Source organism: Microcebus murinus, chromosome 19 (assembly GCF_040939455.1).
Source record: "Microcebus murinus isolate Inina chromosome 19, M.murinus_Inina_mat1.0, whole genome shotgun sequence".
Classification (NCBI taxonomy): domain Eukaryota; kingdom Metazoa; phylum Chordata; class Mammalia; order Primates; family Cheirogaleidae; genus Microcebus; species Microcebus murinus.
In genome coordinates this window covers 25156684-25174341 of record NC_134122.1, presented here as the reverse complement: position 1 = coordinate 25174341, position 17658 = coordinate 25156684, and the positions used below count along the sequence as shown (strand labels likewise).

The 17658-nt window shown below is 61.8% G+C and overlaps 1 protein-coding gene and 1 long non-coding RNA gene across 2 annotated transcripts in view; one reads left to right on the top strand and one right to left on the bottom strand.

Annotated features, from left to right (window-relative positions):
- Window positions 1–1107: 1107 nt before the first annotated feature.
- Window positions 1108–10526, bottom strand: FSCN1 (fascin actin-bundling protein 1). Its single transcript, XM_012759050.2, has 5 exons — window positions 9576–10526; window positions 3509–3665; window positions 3308–3429; window positions 2874–3041; window positions 1108–2417 (listed from the first exon to the last, which is right to left on the bottom strand). The coding sequence occupies exons 1-5, from the start codon at window positions 10405–10407 to the stop codon at window positions 2215–2217; spliced, it is 1482 nt and encodes a 493-aa protein (XP_012614504.1). The 5' UTR covers window positions 10408–10526; the 3' UTR covers window positions 1108–2214.
- Window positions 10241–17658, top strand: part of LOC105868327 (uncharacterized) — a 20244-nt gene continuing 12826 nt past the window's right edge. The window contains exon 1 of the long non-coding RNA XR_012913510.1: window positions 10241–10338. This is a non-coding gene — a long non-coding RNA (uncharacterized LOC105868327). The remainder of the gene's footprint in view (window positions 10339–17658) is intronic.

The window sequence follows — 17658 nt, the reverse complement described above, 5'->3', positions numbered from 1 at the left end:
CCCTCCCACGTTGAGATTTTGCAGGCTGCCAGCCTGGCTTTAATGGGGGCTTGGGGAGTGGCCGCCGGAACCTGCTGGGGGCCCCACAACCCTAGGCGGCCGCCACCTGCCCCTGTCAATCTCGAGACTCCCGCCCCCAGCAGCTGCCAATCACAGCGCAGGCCTCCCAGTTTCGTCATCAGCAGCCAATCAGCGCCTCCTCTGGCCGCGCTCCTCAAGCAGGGCCGGAGCAGGTGGGGACGGGGCTGCTGCCTAGTGTATGGGACACCTACGGGGCGCCCAGTGCCACCGCTCAAGGCATGCCTTGCTGCTCTTCACCTCGGTTTGCTCCTCTGTAAAATGGAGCAACAGCGCCCACCCCTATGGATGCTCTGGGACTAAATGAGACTCTACACAGAAGGGGCCGGCCGAGCGCCTGCCCCCCACCCCAAGTCCCTGCAGGGATGGCCTGGGACCCAGGGCGGGCTCAGGATTCAGTTTTCCCCTGGCCATGACTCTGGGGAAGTCTGGAAACTTCCGCCGCTTCTCGACTCTGACAGATGGAGACAGGTCTCCCTCCCTCCCAGAGTTGGGCCTGCGGCTCAGGGTTGGGATGTAGGCACCAGCCCAGGTCCCAAACTTAGCCCACGCAGCTGACTCCTTCCAGCGTCTGCACCCCAGGGGTCCCAGCCTGCTGTTGGGGGAGGCACTCCAGGCACTCACAGACCCCCCTCCAAAGTCCCCAAGTCCCGGAACACCTGTCAACTGAAGGATGAAGTTTGCTCTCCTGGTTTGAGTGTTCCTGTCTCTCTCTGCACCTTTAAATATGCAGCGTGCAGCGCCCAGGGCCACCCCATGCGCACCCCCACCCCAGGCTCCCGCATGGTGCAAGGTGGGCTGGCCTGCGGGAGAGCCCCAGATTTTTGCCCTTCCTGCCACAGAGCACTTATTGTCTATGTGCTCTGGCCACTGGGGGCTCTGGGCAAGAGTGCGGAGACTACCCACGGGTGCTGCAGCCCCGCCCTCTGGACTCTTCCACCACCAAGCTGGGAGCAGGGCAGCCACCTGTTCCACCTGCCCTCCCCCCACCTCCAGCCCCAAGACACACACAGGCCAGCTGGGGGCTGCAGACTCGCATCATTTTATTTTGCTCTTTCCAGTTTGAAGCTACTATCATGGGCGTTTAGAGTTATACAAATGACACTTACAAAAAAATAAAAGACCAAGACACCCAGAGTGAGATAGATGCATGGTGGTACAGGGAGCTGGTGGGGTTGGGGGCTGGGTGCGGCTCACCCTAGGGCTCCCAGCCGAGGGCAGTGCCTGGCTTCATCTCGCCCAGGAGACGACCGAGGGTCCAAGCTCCAGGGGACCCCGGTAGACGTGCAGCACCAGTCACGGCAGGGGCTCTGGCTGAGGCAGTGAGGGGGGCCTGGGGCTGGGGGCAGGAGGGAGAGGACCAGCCATGCCCAGGAGGGAGGGGCTGAGACAAAAGCCCCTGGAGAGGTGGGGTGCAGGTCTGGACCCCCCAAGCCCACTCACCACTTAAAACCAGGCTTGCCTCGGGCACCTCCAGCAATAACAGTTCATTAAAAAAAAATACTGATTTGGTCATTTTCTGCTTCCAGTCAGGCCAGGGTGAAAGGAAAGAGACAGGAGCAGGGTGGCCCCACCCCCACCCCGGTGGAATGTGCAGTGGGGCAGACCCTGTGGCCACCAACCCGGCCGCTCTGGGCCCCCACTGGGTGAGGGGCTGCCTTCCAGCCGCGCGACAGAAAGCACAGGTACGGGAGTCCCAGCCCACGGGGCTCCCTCCTCGTGCAGTGCAGGGAGGGTGCACCAGGAGGGGCCCAGGGGGCGAGGAGAGGGCCCGAGGAAGGGACAGGAGATTCCAGTTACATGCCCACCTCGAGTGGGGGCTCAGGAGGCCCCCAGCCCCCCAGTTCTCCTCAGCCACTTCCTGGGAAATAAGGCTCGGAGCCGTCTGAGGTCAGAAGAGGTGCCAGCGTCGCCCACAGCAGGGGAGACGGCAGAGGGGTCTGAGGTCCCTCTAGGGAACAGGCGGGAGCTGCTGGCCCATGGGAGTGGGGACCCGGGCGTGGGGGGAGGAGCGGTCCACAAGGGGCAACAGGTGGGGGCACCGTTTCTCTGGGGTTTCCAGTTTGAAAGGCAAGGGGCTCGCCTGCCTCCGGCCCACCCAGGGAGGAGCAGGACAGGTGCGGCTGGCGGGCGGCACTAGTACTCCCAGAGGGAGGCGGGGTCAATGGTCTCCGCCGAGGCCTTCAGGACACCCGCGTGGTCCCCCTTCAGGTAGCGCCCGCCCACCTTGATGGCCACCTTGTTGTAGTCACAGAACTCAAAGAAGAAGTCCACAGGGGCGTCACTGCTGCTGGTGACCGCTGCGTCGTTGCCCACCATCCAGTACTTGCCCGTGGAGTCTGCGGTGGCAGGGAGCCCGTCAAGCTGTGCCCTATGCCAGCCTCCCCACCCATCCCACAGTCCCCTTCCATGCCCGGCTCCACACCGGAGTGGGTCCCTGGGCCCCACGCCCTCCCGCCCACAGGAACGGGGCTCTGAAAGGCATTCTGAACCCAAATCAGCACCTCTGATCACCCAGGTCCTCCTCTGGGGGGTTCTAGTCCCATACCCTTCTCTATCTCCGTCCCCTCCTCCAGAGAAGAGGGGAAGGGGCTGCTCCAAGCCCAGAGCCCCTGGTGGCCATAGAACACCTGTCCCCTTGGGGCCTGGAATGGCCCTGAGCCAAGCCACAGGATGGCCAGGCTGAGCCCCAAAGCCAGGGCCCGGCAGGGGGTGAGGGGACTCCCACAGCTCTGATACCAGCCCCCTAGACAAGGCGGGGTCCCTGCCCGACAACCCCCCTCAGGAGAACCTGCCTTTGATGTTATAGGCACCGTCGTTGAACTCGAGCTGGAAGACATCGTAGTTAGAGCGGTTGGCGTCCAGGGTGCCGGTGACCTTGCGGCAGCCAATGAAGCCATGCTCCCCGCGGAACACGATGATGGGGCGGTTGATCAGCTTCATGAGGAAGAGCTCCGAGTCCCCTGTCCCAGAAGGGGGGGAGGACAGTGAGCCTCCTGGTAGGGGGTGGGGTGGGGACCAGGGTGTCCAAGGTGTGGCTCAGAGAAGGCCAGCCAGGAGCCGAGGTAAGGCCTGGGGTAAGATGGGCATGACCCATTTGGGAGGGTCCCCAGCAGACGCAGTGGGCCTCAGGTGGGGCTGGCAAGTGGCCATGATGTGGCCAGCCTGCCAGGGTTCGAGGGCAACACCAGGGAACCAAAGGCTCAGGGGTGCACCTGCAGGCGGCTACCTGCTGTCTCCACCGAGGCGGCCAGCTGCCCGTTCTTCTTGGCGGTCACGAACTTGCCATTGGACGCTCGCAGTGTGATGCGCCGATCACGCCACTCGATGTCAAAGTAGCAGCTGGCATTCCTGAAGGTGGTGGGACAGGGTCAGGCAGGGGCCGGCCCAGGCGAGTGAAGGGGTGACAGGCGGGTGGCAGGGCACTCACTTGGTGGACGCGGTGGACTGCACGCCCCCGGTGGCTGTCAGTGTCCAGTACTTGCCCGTGTGGGTGCGGAAGGCACACTTTTTGGTGTCACGGTCGATCTCCAGTTGGAAAGTCTCCTGGTCGGTCTCTTCGTCCTGGTTGGCCGACAGGTCCATACCTGCGGAGAGGAAGCCTCCAGCTGGCCCAGGGCCCCACGTCTCCCAGTTTTGGCTGGTCACAGCCCTGACCTCACCCACCAACACACACACACAGGGCCGCCATGGGGTGGCAGGGCTGCCGAGACCCTCCAGCAGGCAGGACCCAGGGACACAGGGAGGGCCGGCCAGGGCCAGGGCCAGCTACATCAGCTTTCGCACCTTGTCCCTGATCACAGAAGTTATAGCTTCGAAAGACATTCTAGAGCCAATCAGGAGGATCTTAACGAAGCACAGGATGAGATACTAAGGACTGATTATTGTTAATCACGTGCAGTTATGTAAGAAACGGCCTCATTTTTCAGAGACACAGATGGAAGTATTTTGGGATAAAATGCCCTGATGTCAGGGATTTGCTTTAAATACGACCAAAAACAGTGTATATAAGGACAGATGGAGCTAGCACAGCAGAACCTCGCAGCTGGGGGGGTCAGTCTGGATGTTCACGACATTCCTCCTGCTTCCGTACATGTGCAACAGTTAAGAGTATAAAACACAATAGCACGTGTTCCCTTCTGAAAATTTAGAAAACTCATAAGAGCATAAGTGTGATGTCATATATATCCCACCCCCACCACTACTGCGCGCCACCCGTGCAGTGAACCCCGTCTTGCCTTTTCCTTACACGTAAGAAGCGTGCACATCGCTCTGTGTCTGCATTTGCAAACCACTTCCTGTACGGCACCCTCAAATGTCTGCACAACACTAAACAATCCGAAGTGACCACACTGATCCCTGAGGTCAAGATACTACGGTGGCTGCCAAGGCTCTGTGTCCCCACACTGCCCAGAGGTATTAGCCCTTATAACCATGTCATTTTGCAAACCAAAGTTCATTCCTTCAGATAAAAGCTGGACATAGTTTGGTTCCAACAGAACAAACTACACTCCCCAAGTGCCCTGGATTCTAAGGACTCGGCCACATGGGCATCTGCTGGGCTCCATGCCGCTGCCTGGCTCGTCATTGCTCAGGCGCCTTCATGAAGCAGGGACCCCAGCAGTGGGGAGCAGGCATCACGTCAGGTGAGGGGGGCATGTGGGGGGTGGAGCCCACACCCAGAGGACCCCTCCCTAGTTCTCCAAGCACCCCCAGGGAGCTCCAGGGGGTCAGCTCCACCCTAACCTGACTGTGTGTCCCCACGTCAGCACCCCAGGGTGACCTTCATCACATTTCACAAATGGAGCTGAGGGTCGGCATGTCCTTGCCTAGGGTCACAGGGCGAGAAAGTAAGGGGTCCAGCCAGTGACTCTCAGCAGGGGAGGTGCGCAGCCCTCTTGTCACAGCCTCCTTCCTCGCACCCACCCTCCCGTCTATGGATCCATGGTCCTGGCCTCTGTGGGTCACTTACGGCCCTGACCCAGCCCCTCTCAGGAGCCCCTGGGCTCCAGCCTCCAGGACTGCCCCATCCACGCAGCGGCCACCACCCAGACCCTGCTGGTGCGCTGGCCCCTCTGAGCACCGGAAGAGGGGGGTGAGCGGGGAGGACAGTGGGGCTGGCGCCTCTCCTCACCCAGCCAGAGGCACTGCAACCCCCACTGGGAGGACAGCCACACCCATGCCACCTGGCCTCACTGTGCCCAGAGGGCCTGCACATCCACAGGCAGAGCTGCCACACCCTGCTCTGCGCAAAGCCACTGTGGGGGCCCACCTGGCCTGGCCCCACGGCACCAAGCGCCCAGTGAGTGGGGCGGCTGGTCCGAGGGAAGGCAGGGAACAGGCCCGGGGAAAGACCCCTGAGCCGCCCCCAACGGCAGTGAAGACAGGGGCCCTGGCGCCCCAGAAAGAGCGGCAAAGGGGAGGGCAGGCAACAGTGGACAGAGGCCAAACTGGCACAGCCTCGCCTGGGGCGCAGAGAGCTGGTCCCCACGCACCCTGCAGATACACAGGCGCTCACAGCCCGCACGGGAGGTCACTCGGCTCCTTCTCCACAAAAGGGGCTTCTGACCGCTGAGCCCTGCTAACCTGGGGCCAGCCCCTTGCCACCTGGGGACGCAGGTCAGCCTTTTCCTCCCAGCAGCTCCACAAATTAACCCCAGCCTCACCTCCAGCCAGGGTCAGGGAGGCCAGGAGCCCGCCCAGGGCCACACGGCTGCCGCCCTCTGCTCAGGCACTCAGACCGCCCGCCGCGTGCTCGGTCCTCACACTGGTGGATGAAGAGGCCCAGGCCAGCCAGGGAGGGACCACGGGTGGGGCCAGGCACCTTTGGACAAGTGCCCTCACCTCACACTCTGCTTCAGCTTCCCTACCTGCCAAAAGGGCCTCTTTGCTCTGATGCTGAAAGGACTTCGGGGCCTGGTGCCAAGTAGACACTGGGTCCCCCTCGCCTCGTGGGAAGGGGCGAGGGGAGGGGAGTCGGCCCCCTTCCAGCAGGGCCCCTCCTGGCTCCAAGGCCCTGCCTAGGCGGGAAAGGCCCCACTTGGCCTTGGAGTCTCTAATTAGAGCTGCGTTACTATGGAAACAGGGTTTTCTTCAAGATTTTTCTTTTCGTCAACAGCAGCACAGAAAACCTGAGTCACGGGCCCACAGGAGCCAGGAGATGCGGAGGCTCCTCCACTGAGCCCACGGGCACAGCCCCTGCCAGAGACTCCCGGGCTCCTGTCTGCCCTCCCTGACACCCCCCATGGTGGCTTCCCCTGTGCCCAGCTTCCCACCCCCACTCAGGCCTCAGCAGTTCTCAAATTCCCCTGGCATGTTCAAAGCAGGCGCCACCCACCTCATTTAGAGGAGGGAGCCTGGAATCATCTATGGCTTCCCCTCCCCTCCCGCCTTTCCAGTCAGCTTACAACTACCTGACCATTTCAAAATCCTCCTCCCTTTTTACACAAGCCATTCTCTGGCCTTGGAATGTCCCACCTCTTGGGGAGAACTCTTATACATCCTGCAAAGCCCAGTGAGACCAGCCCTTCTTCATCCAGCTAGTCCCAAGGTGGCTGAGACAGGGCACCTCTCGAGCCACCCCTGCAGGCCAGGTCCTAGGCCCAGTGGGGAGCCCCCAGGCGCAAGAAGGGTGGCAGGAGAAGACACTGACCGCTAGGAGACAAGACAAGACGGGAAGTGTGTTAAGTCGTGTCTCAGGGTCTGGCCCTGGCCAGGCGAGGATCCTGGGGAGCAGGGAGGAGACCCCACTCGGGCCATGAGGTGGAAGGACAAAGGAGTGCTCACTCAGCCCAGCCTGGCTGAAAGAACCAGGCCGGCCCAAGGGGGCCTGGGGCCCACCATTTACAGATGGGTAAACTGAGGCTGGGGAGCAGGCTGCAGCTTCTTCCGGTGGCACCCCGCCCCCACCGGCCCAGCCTGCACAGGCCTGCGGGGATGATTCACATCCCCCAGCTGGCTAAGCCCCGTCCTCCTCCTTCCTGGCTGGCGTTTCCCAACACATGTGTCGGAAGCACAGACACCGCCCCCTTGCCACGCAGGCCCGGCCAAAATGGCTCCGCAGACACGCCCCCACTCCCACTGCATGCAGACTCCTGTTCCTCGGAGGTCCGGGGGTTGGCTGACAAGGACCCCGAGATCTGAGGCCGCTGGAGCCCCAGCCTCAGCCCTCAAAGCTCCCAGCCCCTAGTTCCATGTCCCTCTAAACTCAAAGATGAGCCAACACCTCTCCTGGCTCCAGGTTCTCGCGGCTCCTGCCCCATCAGCCTGAATCACGGCCGTGACGCCTCCAGTAAGCGTTAGTAGAGGGGGGATCTGCCCAGGCTCGCTGCTCCTTCCTGACCCCAGGACCAAGGCCATCTGCTTCTGCCTCATCTGCCACGCCACCCCAACCCTGCAGGCAGAAGCATGTCTCTGCACTGATGATGACCTGTGACAGGTCCTGCGACCCTGCTGGCCCCTCCCGGGCATCTTCCACCCTCACAAGCTTCCTCCCGGCCACGCTGAGCTTCCTGTGCCTTCCTGCCTCAGGGCCTTTGCACAGGCTACACCCTCTGCCTGCAACGCTGTCCCACACACCTGATACCTGCTATACCTTCTATCCACCCAGCTCAAACTTCCTTCTGAGAAAGGAACCCTCATCTAATCTGGGAGTCTGAGGTATTTCTTGTACCCCCAGTCCTTTCCTTGACCCCTCATCACGTCCCTGAGGATGTAAGCCCCACTCTCGGCTCACCACTCTTGGCTCAGCGTGTCCTGTCAGCAGGGGTGCGGGACTGCTGCACAAGTGGGGGATTCTGACCCACCCCTCACGGCGTGGGGAGGGGAAAGGGAAGCTGAGGGGCATCAGGGTCCAAATAAGACCCATTCTTCAATCAAACGTGCCCAGTTCTGCATGCTGCTTACTTGCTGTCACTTGCTGTGTGACCTAGGGCAGGTGACTTCACTTCTCTGGGCGGTAACAGAAGAAACTCAGACACAAAACAGCCATCACTCCACCCAGGCCTCCACATTCACCGCCCCACTACCGTGGTGATCTAGCCCCTTCTGCAGAGCCCAGAGCCAAGAGGGTGGCCGCCGGGAGGCTCCTTCCATGGGGAGGGGAGGCAGGGGACCGGTGATTGGCTCCATCCAGCTATCTCCAAGGCCTGGGGTCCAACTTCCCATCCTGGGGCGCAAGGTCCCCACAGGCCCCTCTGGCTGGGCCCCGGCGCGGCATCAACAGCCTTTCCGCACAGGAGTGGCAGAGCCGCCGGAAGGCGGAGCGGGGCCTGGGGGAGGGTCTGAGAGAGGACTGGGCGAGGGGCTCACTTCTGGCCTGCGCACAGGCCGCGCAAATGGCCGTGCCTGCGGGAGGACCCGGAGGGGAAGGATCGAATTGCAGTCAATTGTTCCCGGCGAGGGCCCTAGGGATGGGTTCACTCGAGGGTAGGGGCTTCCCTAGGGAACCAGGCCGGGGTCTCCCAGGTCGTGCTGAGGCTGCCCTCGGTCGCCAGCGGAGCGCAGCGCAGCACACCAGCCCGAGACGCGCGCGGCGGGCGCAGGGCGGGGTGCCTGGCGGGCAGCCATCCGCGCCACGCCGTTCCCGGCCACGACGCGAGGAGGGAGGCCACCTCCTAGGGAGCCTCCGGACCCCGCACTGGGACAGGGCCTAGGGCCGGCACGGGGGGCTCCTCTGCAGGGGGGCCCGCAAAAGCCAATCCCCTCCCCCGCCCCGCCGCATCTGGTTTTCCCATCGGCAGAGACCGAGCAGGACAAAGGGGGTGAGGGAGGACCCAGTCGAGGCGACCCGCCCCCCTCCTCACAAAGGCCGCGGCCTCTAGCGCAGGGCAGACGCGGGAGGAGGGGCTGGGGGGAAGGGTAGACACTCCGGGAGCCCCCCAGCGGGGCCGACCCCGCCCGGCAGCGGGAGGAGGCGGAGGAAGGCCGGGCGGGCTGGGGGTGGAAGCGCACCCTGCAGCGATCAAAGGCCCCGCTAAGCTCCCCCACCCAGCCCGCGAAAGGCGGCCGGTGGGGGGTGGGCGCGCGCCCAGAGCGTGAGACGACCCTCGCCTCCGCCCCAGAGCTAAGGCCCGCCGAGAGGGGACGAGGGGTGGGGACGAGGAAATGGGCAAGGGGCGCCCCCTCCCCACGAGCTGGGACCGCCCATCCGAGGGATCCGCGCGCAGCGGGGCGAACTCAGATTGGGCTGGGTTCGGAGGGTGGCACCCACAGCTGCGCCTACGCCGGGCCTAGAGAGCCCACGCCCCAGCCCGACTGGGAGGTGTGCAGGGGCGCCCGAGGATGGGCAAAGCCCATCGCCCCCTCGCCCCCGCTCCAGACAGGAGCACACGTCCCGCGGCGGGGCGGGGTGGCCACTGCGCCTAGCGGGGGCACACCGGGCGCCACTCGGGACAGCAGCGGCGCCGCGGGCGAGAAAGGGCGGGAGGCTGGAGGGCCGCGGCTGGGGTGCGCTTTGTGCATGGACCGGGAGAGGCGGGGTCAGCGTCCCCACTCACCCTGGCGCGTGGACACGTTCCTCTCATTGGCCGCCTGCAGCACGACCTGGGCGCAGCTCTGCTCGAGGGCGAAGAGCTCGTCCTTGCCCACCTTGGTGGCTTTGCCCGCCTTGAGCGTGCCGCTGGGCCCCGACGGCGCCAGGTAGCGGCCGTCGCAGTCGCGGAAGGCCACCTTGCCGGAGCGGAACTCCAGCGTGTAGCCGGTGGCGGGCTCGGGGCGCGCCACCAGGCGCCCGTCGTGGCGCAGGAAGCGGTGGTCGGCCGTCTGCACGCTGTAGCGCTGGTCCTGGAAGGCGAGCGTGATGAGCGAGTCGACGCCCCAGGGCACGTCGCGGTCCACTGCGATCTCGTCGGCGGGCCGCGCGCTCAGGTGCGCGTAGCGCTTGCGGGTCAGGCTGTAGATGTTGACCTGCGGGTGCATGGCGATGTGCACGCTCCATTTCTCGGCCGGCGACACGGTCTGCGCGAAGCACGACAGGCGGTCCTCGGTGCCGCCGAAGTAGCGCCGGTGCGCCTCGGACTGCAGCGACCAGCGGCCGTCGTCATGCGCCACGATGAGGAAGCGGCAGTCGGCGTCGGGCACCTCGCGCTCGCAGGTCACGTTGCCGTCCTTGTCCGCCGCCAGGTAGCGGCCCAGGTGGCTGCGCAGGCACACGGCCGCGCTGCCCGCCTCGTCGGGCGGCTGCTCCAGGGTCCAGATCTGCTTCTTCTTCAGGCTGCTGGCCGACGCGTTCACCTTGAAGCCGAACGCCTCGGCCGTCAGGTACTTGTTGCCGCAGTTGATGAGGCCGAACTGGATCTGCACCGCCTCGGCCGTGCCGTTGGCGGTCATGGTGGCTGCGGGCGGGAGGCCGGCGCGGCCCCGGGCGGTCGGTGGCGGGTCCCCGCGGCAGCGCCCCTGCTCCTTTGTTCGGCGGCCGCGGCCCGCGCTCACCCTCCGCAGCGCTCCACAAAGCCGGCCCGCGGCGCCGGCCGCTTTATAAGCGGGGTGACGTCAGCGCCGCCAGGCCCCGCCCCGGCCCGGGCTCGGAGGGGAGGGGCGGGGGCCGAGGGAGCGGGCTCTGCGGCGCTGGGGCCCGAGGGGCGCGGGGGGCGCTGGGCTCCGGCGTCCCCTCTTCTGCTCACCGGATCTCTGCGGCCGCCCAGTGCCATCGCCCCACCCCGCAGCGCCGCCGCCTGCGGGCTCGCCCCCAGCTCCTAGCGACAGACGCCCACCCCTCGGACGCTCCCCACCCCAGCCTAGCCGGGAGGAAGGACAAGCCAGGCCTGGGGTCAGGACGGAGACCGCGGGGACCACAGTGCAGATCCGTGCTGGGTGAGGCGCGGGCCTTAGAGCGGAGCCTTGAAGGCACCGACAGGCAGACAGGTAGGAGAGGCTGGGAGGGCCCGGTGGGGACCGGGTCAGGCCAGGAGCTGGGGCGGGGCCTGCGGACCCAACACACCCAGCCCAGAGAGTCTCTGAGGCCTTGCAGCCTGGCGCAGGGCCCCCGAGCCCTCCCTGTGGCCCAGACACCCGCCCGGATGGCCCACTGGATGTCGGTGGTGGCCGAGTTAGTGGCCAGTGTTCCCATTCTGGTGATGCATAGGCCAGAGCTCTGGTTCCACAAGGCAGCGGGCGGGCAGGCAGGGCAGGCGGTACTGTTCTCTTTTTAGGAGACGCATCGGAGAGGTGGGACAACTCTGTCCGAGCTCAGCCCTGAGCATCAGAGCCCAGGTGGCTAGTTCTAAGGCCAGTGTGCCTTCCACACCCCCCAGCCCCAACCAAAGCCCCAATTTCATGAGACTATGAGCTGGGCACACAGAAGGGACGTGGCTCTGGTGACAGTCCCCCATCCTCAGGACCCCAGCTCTCCATCCTCCTCCCTCAAAGGGGACATTCCATACAGACACCACTTCCCACCCCTCACTCACCCACCCCATCTAGGAACACTTCCCTTTTGCTGAGCCTCTCTGGAGGCTGAGACTTTTCCTGGGACATTCCCCACATGCCAAGCAGGCCCCTGGAATGCCAGCATGACCACTGGCTGCCCACAAGGTCTCAGGCTGGGGCCCTTCCCAGGCCTGCTAACACTGAGCTAGCCCCAGTCCCCAGCCTGTCCCTCTGACAACTGGATTGTTCTGGCTGGTCTGCAGCCTGCGCCTGCCCCCAGGCAGTCCCTCCCAGGGTTTTGCAATGAGGAGGAGAAGATGGTGGCACCGTCTCCCCATCCTGGCTCAAATGGGTTTCCTGGCAGGGCCTTGAGCCCCAGACCAGGCAGGACCCTAGCATCCCACAGAACCCACCCCCTGGAGAGCCAGGAAATCACAAGTTTGTCCAGCCTTGTGTGGTGGCTCACGCCTGTAATCCTAGCACTCTGGGAGGCCGAGGCGGGAGGATCGCTCAAGGTCAGGAGTTGAAACCAGCTCTGAGCAAGAGCGAGAACCCGTCTCTACTATTGGCCAAATAATATATATACAAAAAATTAGCCGGGCATGGTGGCACGTGCCTGTAGTCCCAGCTACTCAGGAGGCTGAGGCAGCAGGATCGCTTGAGCCCAGGAGTTTGAGGTTGCTGTGAGCTAGGTTGACGCCACGGCACTCACTCTAGCCTGGGCAACAAAGCGAGACTCTGTCTCAAAAAAGAAAAAAAAAAAGTTTGTCCATTTGAGCTTCTCTAATGGGTCGTGCAGACCTAGGCTTGAAACCCAGCAGCTCATGGGCTGTGTGACTTTGGGCAAGTTACTTAACCTCTCTGAGCATCCATTTCCACTGTTGCAGATGAGCTACAAATATGGTCAGAGCTCACTAAATGCCAGCTGCTTTATTATTCACTTAACAACACTGACCAGGGGGTCCTGGGGACACAGACAGTCTGCACGATGCTTTATCCCCAATCCACCAGGAGCGCCAAGCTCTGTGCATGTTTTTTGAGAATGTGAAAATCAATGGAGTTGGGGAGTGGGCTCCAGTGGGGGCATGTTGGACTCCCCGCAGGACAAGGGTAGTCCAGGTCGCATGAGCAAAATGGAGGCTTCGGTGTTAAGGAAAACTCAAAAGGGAGGCTGGTGAGGCCATCTGGGGTCAGTGTGTGAAGAATTGGGGTTAATTTCAACAGATGTGGAACCAAAGCCTTTAGTATCCTTCTTTCATTTTTTTCTTGCAAACAGACAATAAATACATTGGCACAGTTCAAATATCAAAACCCAGAAAAAGGCCTTCATCCATCCATTCCCACCCACCACCTCGACAGTTGCTGTTAGGGTTGTTTCTTGTGTTTCCTTTCTCTAAATAAAGACAAGCAAACGTGGGTATATTAAATGCATTCTTATTTTTCTCTCCATTTTTAAACAGGATTTTTAGTCCTGCTTTTTTTTACTTGAAGTAGCTGAGTGCAGTTTCTGCTTGACTACGTATGCAACTTCTTCGTTCTCTTTTGCAGTGGCGTGATGTTCCCTTGCACGAATGTCCCTTGGTTTGTTTAACTGTGCCATTCTAGGGGACACTTGGGTTGTTGCTACTAATGCCATGGCCAGAACCCCCTCTGAGAGTTAAGCCCGCCACCACAAACCAACGTGTTCTTGTGCTTCTCTTTTCCTGGCCCTGGGCCATACACTATATAAAAAATCAAGGCTGTCCAGTCCGGGCTTGAATGCCTCTGGTGATGGGGAGCTCACTCTGTCCTCTGTCCATGGCCAATGCAGGTGATAGGTATTTGCCCTGCTCTAGATTGGGTGGCGATTTGGGCATCAGGGAGCCCAGGCAAACAGCTGCTGCCAGGACAGAGGAGTGTCCTTGTGGACAGAGCAAGCTCCAGGTGGCTGTCTCATGACCACAGAGCCTTGGCTGGGGGGAAAAGAGTATCTTGGTTTTTACTATTATTATTAACTATTAATGGAAAGCCAATATAGGAACCAAGTAAGTCTCAGGCAAGTTTAGCAAAGGAACATTTTCAAAGCTCATTCCTGCTGTGCACCACGCTGTGTCCCTCCCTCCTCCCGCCTCCCCCAATGTCAGTGACACTGGGCACCTGTGTGTCCCGTGTAGGATGCACTGCCCCAGAGCAAGTCACACAGTCCATTCTGCAGGCCCCCCGCCTCAGGTCCCTTAGAAGGAAGAACAGGGACACGGACACTGTGTCCCTCGGCCCCACGGGAGCCCAAGTGCCACCTGAGCCACTCTGGAAGGAGGGCATGGCACGGAGAGAACTGAAGTGCTTGGATGAGGCCAGGCCTGAGCCGCTCCCGGGCAGGCCACGGGGCGCAGGCAGTGTGCCCCGAGGGGAAACCAGCCAGCAGGAGGGGCTGCTCCGCTCCACCCAGACGCTTCTCCCCAGCCGGGCAGTCTGAGGGATCCCCGGGACCCCGCTGACAGAGCAGGGACAGACTCCCCAAAGGGCACGGCTCCTTCAGACGTAGGTGCTTTCCTGGGGCTTGGCTGTGTCCTCTTCCTCGCCGGGGCTCCCCTCACTGCAGCGCAGTCTCACGCCTCCTCGCCTCTGGTGGCTCCGCCGGCTTTCCTAGAAGCCTCATGTCACACCTACTCGGAGCTCCACAGCTTTTCTAGGCCCTGGTGCTGCACGTGGTCTTGACTGGTCCAAAGACCAGGATTTGGGGTTTGTGGGCGCCTCAAATTGCAGCCCCTCTTGAAGCTTCCTTCATCTGTGCAAGGGTGGGGGCGGGGTGGCCCTGAGTTCTGATGCCATCCCGGGAGCTTCCTGCCCAGTGTCACCAATTAGAGCTGAGCAACCCAAAGTGAGTCCCAAGTCCCTTCTGAGCCTCAGTTTCCCGTATCTCAAAGGGAGATAAGTGTGGCTGGCCCAGGCGTGTATACGGGACCGGAAATGCCGTCCATGTTCCAAACGCACAGATGTCAGAGGCTCAGCCCTGCATAAATGACCGGCCTCATGGCCGAGAGCCTGTCAATGGTGTCTTTGTTGCTCTGCGGCCAGTGACTCTGTGGCACCCTCGAGGCAGCCTGGTACTGCCAGCAACCCCCCAGGGGAGCCTCGAGAGTGGGAGGGGCTGATTCCAGGGTGGGAGTCCTGCCAGGCCTGGCCTCCCAGCCAACCACGGAGCCCCAGGACAGCTGTGCCCTCTGGGGCCCCAGGCCACGGCCCAGCACTGTCAGCTAGGGCCAAGGAGGGCAGGAGCAGGCTGTCACCCTCACTGCCCCATCTCCACAAACGTCCCTGCCAATTTCTGGTTGCAAGGCCTTGGGGTTACAAATGGAGAAACTGAGGCCTGGACACAAGAAACAGGGTCTGGCCCAGCTTTAAGGAAGGACATGCAATGTTGGAAAGTCCAGGCTCATGGCTCTCATCAGATTTGCAAAGAGATTTGTGGACACCCCCCCACCCTAAACTGTAACCTTTCAAAGACAGGAACCAAGGCTGGGCGCGGTGGCTCACGCCTGTAATCCTAGCACTCTGGGAGGCCGAGGCTGGCGGATTGCTAGAGGTCAGGAGTTTGAAACCAGCCTGAGCAAGAGCGAGACCCCCGTCTCTACTATAAATAAAAAGAAATTAATTGGCCAACTAATATATATAGAAAAAATTAGCCAGGCATGGTAGCACACGCCTGTAGTCCCCGCTACTCGGGAGGCTGAGGCAGAAGGATTGCTTGAGCCCAGGAGTTTGAGGTTGCTGTGAGCTAGGCTGACGCCACGGCACTCACTCTAGCCTGGGCAACAAAGCGAGACTCTGTCTTAAAAAAAAAACAAAGACAGGAACCAAGCCTGTGGGTCCCTAAGTGAGCTCTCCTGGGCAGGGGGGAGTCCTGGAGGGCTTTCAGGAGGAGGTGATGCCTTCAACAGGTGAGTAAGAGTCCAGGGGCGGAGCCTGGCAGGGCTGGATCTGAGGAATGAAGGCTGCTCTGCCTGGTGTCTGGCACTGAAAACGCGTCCCTGGAAATCATTTCTGTTTCTATCAGCCTGATGATGATGCCCTGAGGTAAAGGCCCACATTGACCCCAGTGGGCAGCTCAGAGGCCACGTCGCCAGGCCAGGGCACCCGCACCTGGCAGTCCTAGTCCTGGTGTGGGCGATGCTGGTCCAGCTCCAAGCCCGGGTGTGTCACAGCGAGGCTGTGGCGGCCGGTGCTGGGCAAGTGCCCGGCTAATTAAAAAGGCATTAGCGCCCCAGGCAGAACCCGGCTCCTGCCAAGATGTCCTTGCCAGGAGAGGGGCCACCGGCTGGTGCCAGGCCTTGGCCTCCCCTACCTGGCCGCCACCCATCCCGCTCCCCCGAGGCCCTGGGGCCGAACCCCAGGGATCTCCTCATCCCTGCACTGTGCCCAGAAACCTCAGCCTCCACCTGCCTCCTGCCTCTGGCCTCGGGCCCCCACCTGCCATTTGTTCACCCCTAATGGAACCCTCCCTGCTGCGAGTGCCGCAAGCCCAGGGCATCACGCTCAGCTGCGAAGGACACCCAGGCACCTGCGCCTCCCTGATTCAGCGGGTCTGAGCCCTGTTCTGATCAACTTCTGACGCTGGGGGTGGGGGGTACAAAAATAATAACAAGCATCACTCAGAGGGACAACTGCCACAACCTCCACCCTTGTCACCTCCAACCCATCCACAGGGCAGCCAGGGCGGCTTCCCAAAAGGCAAATCTGGTCGTCGTGCCCTCCCCAGCTTACACCTCTCCCATGGCTGCCCAGCGCCACAGGACAGCCCAAAGCCTGGAAGGCTCCGGGCCCGGGTGGTCCGGCCCCTGTTCCTCTCTCCCCCTCCCCGAGCTCACAGCCTGCACCCCTCCCTGTGTCCCCACCTGACTCCTCCTAAGGCCCAGTTCCAACACCACCCACCTCCTCTGCGGCGCCTCCTGTCTCCTGGGCTGTATTCCTAGCTACTGGTACCTTCCCTGAGTCCCACACTGTCACCAGCCAGGTCGAAGTGTCCCCAGGGTCAGGGTAGGCACCTGGCCCAGAGCTGTTCAATAGGACTTCCTGCAATGACAGAATGTTCTAGAAGCTGCTCTGTCCACTGTAGGAGCCACCCTTCACACATATGCCTATTGAGCAATTGTGAGAAAGAAGAAAACGTTTTGTCTGAGGAATGTGAGACCCTTTAAATTGTCAGAAAGGCATTTAAAGTGGAACCGCAGTCCCGTCTAACTCCCCCTTGAGCTAAATCACTGCCTTGCTTTGTGGACTCCAGGCTGACTGGCCCAGGCGGCCACAAAAAAATGCCATACACCCAGTGTTCAACAGTGGGTGGCCAATCACTGGGCCGTGTTATTTCTGTAAGTCAGCAAGCATGCCTGAGGGACAGCCTCCGTCAACCCCCCCTTGGTCCTTCGCCTCTGTTTCGTTGCACAGAGCCCTCCCCGAGCAGCCTGGACGTGTGTCCGGCTGCACCCCTGAACTTGGCCCTCGAGTAAAATCCCTTTAAATGACAATCTGACCTTTTGATGATTTTAGGTGGACACTTGAAATGTAGGCATGGGATTGAGGAACTGGACTTTTTGTTGCATTTCACTGTAATTAATTTAAATGTAAAAAGCCACAAGGTCAGGGCTGTGCCTGGCAGGGAGGAGGCACTAAACGAACTCCTGCCAGTGGGGCCCTGAGACGCACCCAGAAGCCAGGCAGCCCCAGGCCAGACAGCGAGGGACACAGAGGGACACAGAGGGGCAAGGCCGGGAGGCACCAGATGATGTGCTGGGTCACACCCTCCCTTGACTGCCCCAGCGCTGGGCCTTTGTGGCTCAGTCTGTCCCCTCTGGCCTGCGGGCGCTCTTCCTTGTGGTGCCCAGTGACAGTGTGACTTCTCGGGCTCCAGGCCCCAGCAGGTCCATACGTAGGCGTGTGGCCCCCAGACCTGCTCTGGCTGCTTCCCTGAAAGATCTAGGGTGGGGTCTGCCCACAAAGCCGGCATTTCAGGACGTGCCAGCTGTCTGGGGATGGCGGGCCAGGATATTTGAGATGCTTTTGTTGGGGATGGGGTATGCAGGGGCGTCTTTTGCTCCCTGCCTGGGGGTGCCCAGCGGGCTCAGCCCAGCCCTTCCCCACCCCCACCCAACGCACGGCCAGGTCACTTTACAAGGGACCAGGACAGTCGTGGGGGCCCACAGGTGGCGACAAGGGCAGTTCGGGGCATGAACAAGA

Bases quoted from the DNA above. Each gene is read 5' to 3' on its own strand.
- FSCN1 (XM_012759050.2), bottom strand. From the start codon at position 10,407: ATGACCGCCAACGGCACGGCCGAGGCGGTGCAGATCCAGTTCGGCCTC. The intron at 3,042-3,307 runs GTAGCCGCCTGC...CTTCTGGGACAG, and splicing joins CGCCTCGGTGGAGACAGCAG to GGGACTCGGAGCTCTTCCTC. The intron at 2,418-2,873 runs GCAGGTTCTCCT...CTGCCACCGCAG, and splicing joins CGGTGCCTATAACATCAAAG to ACTCCACGGGCAAGTACTGG.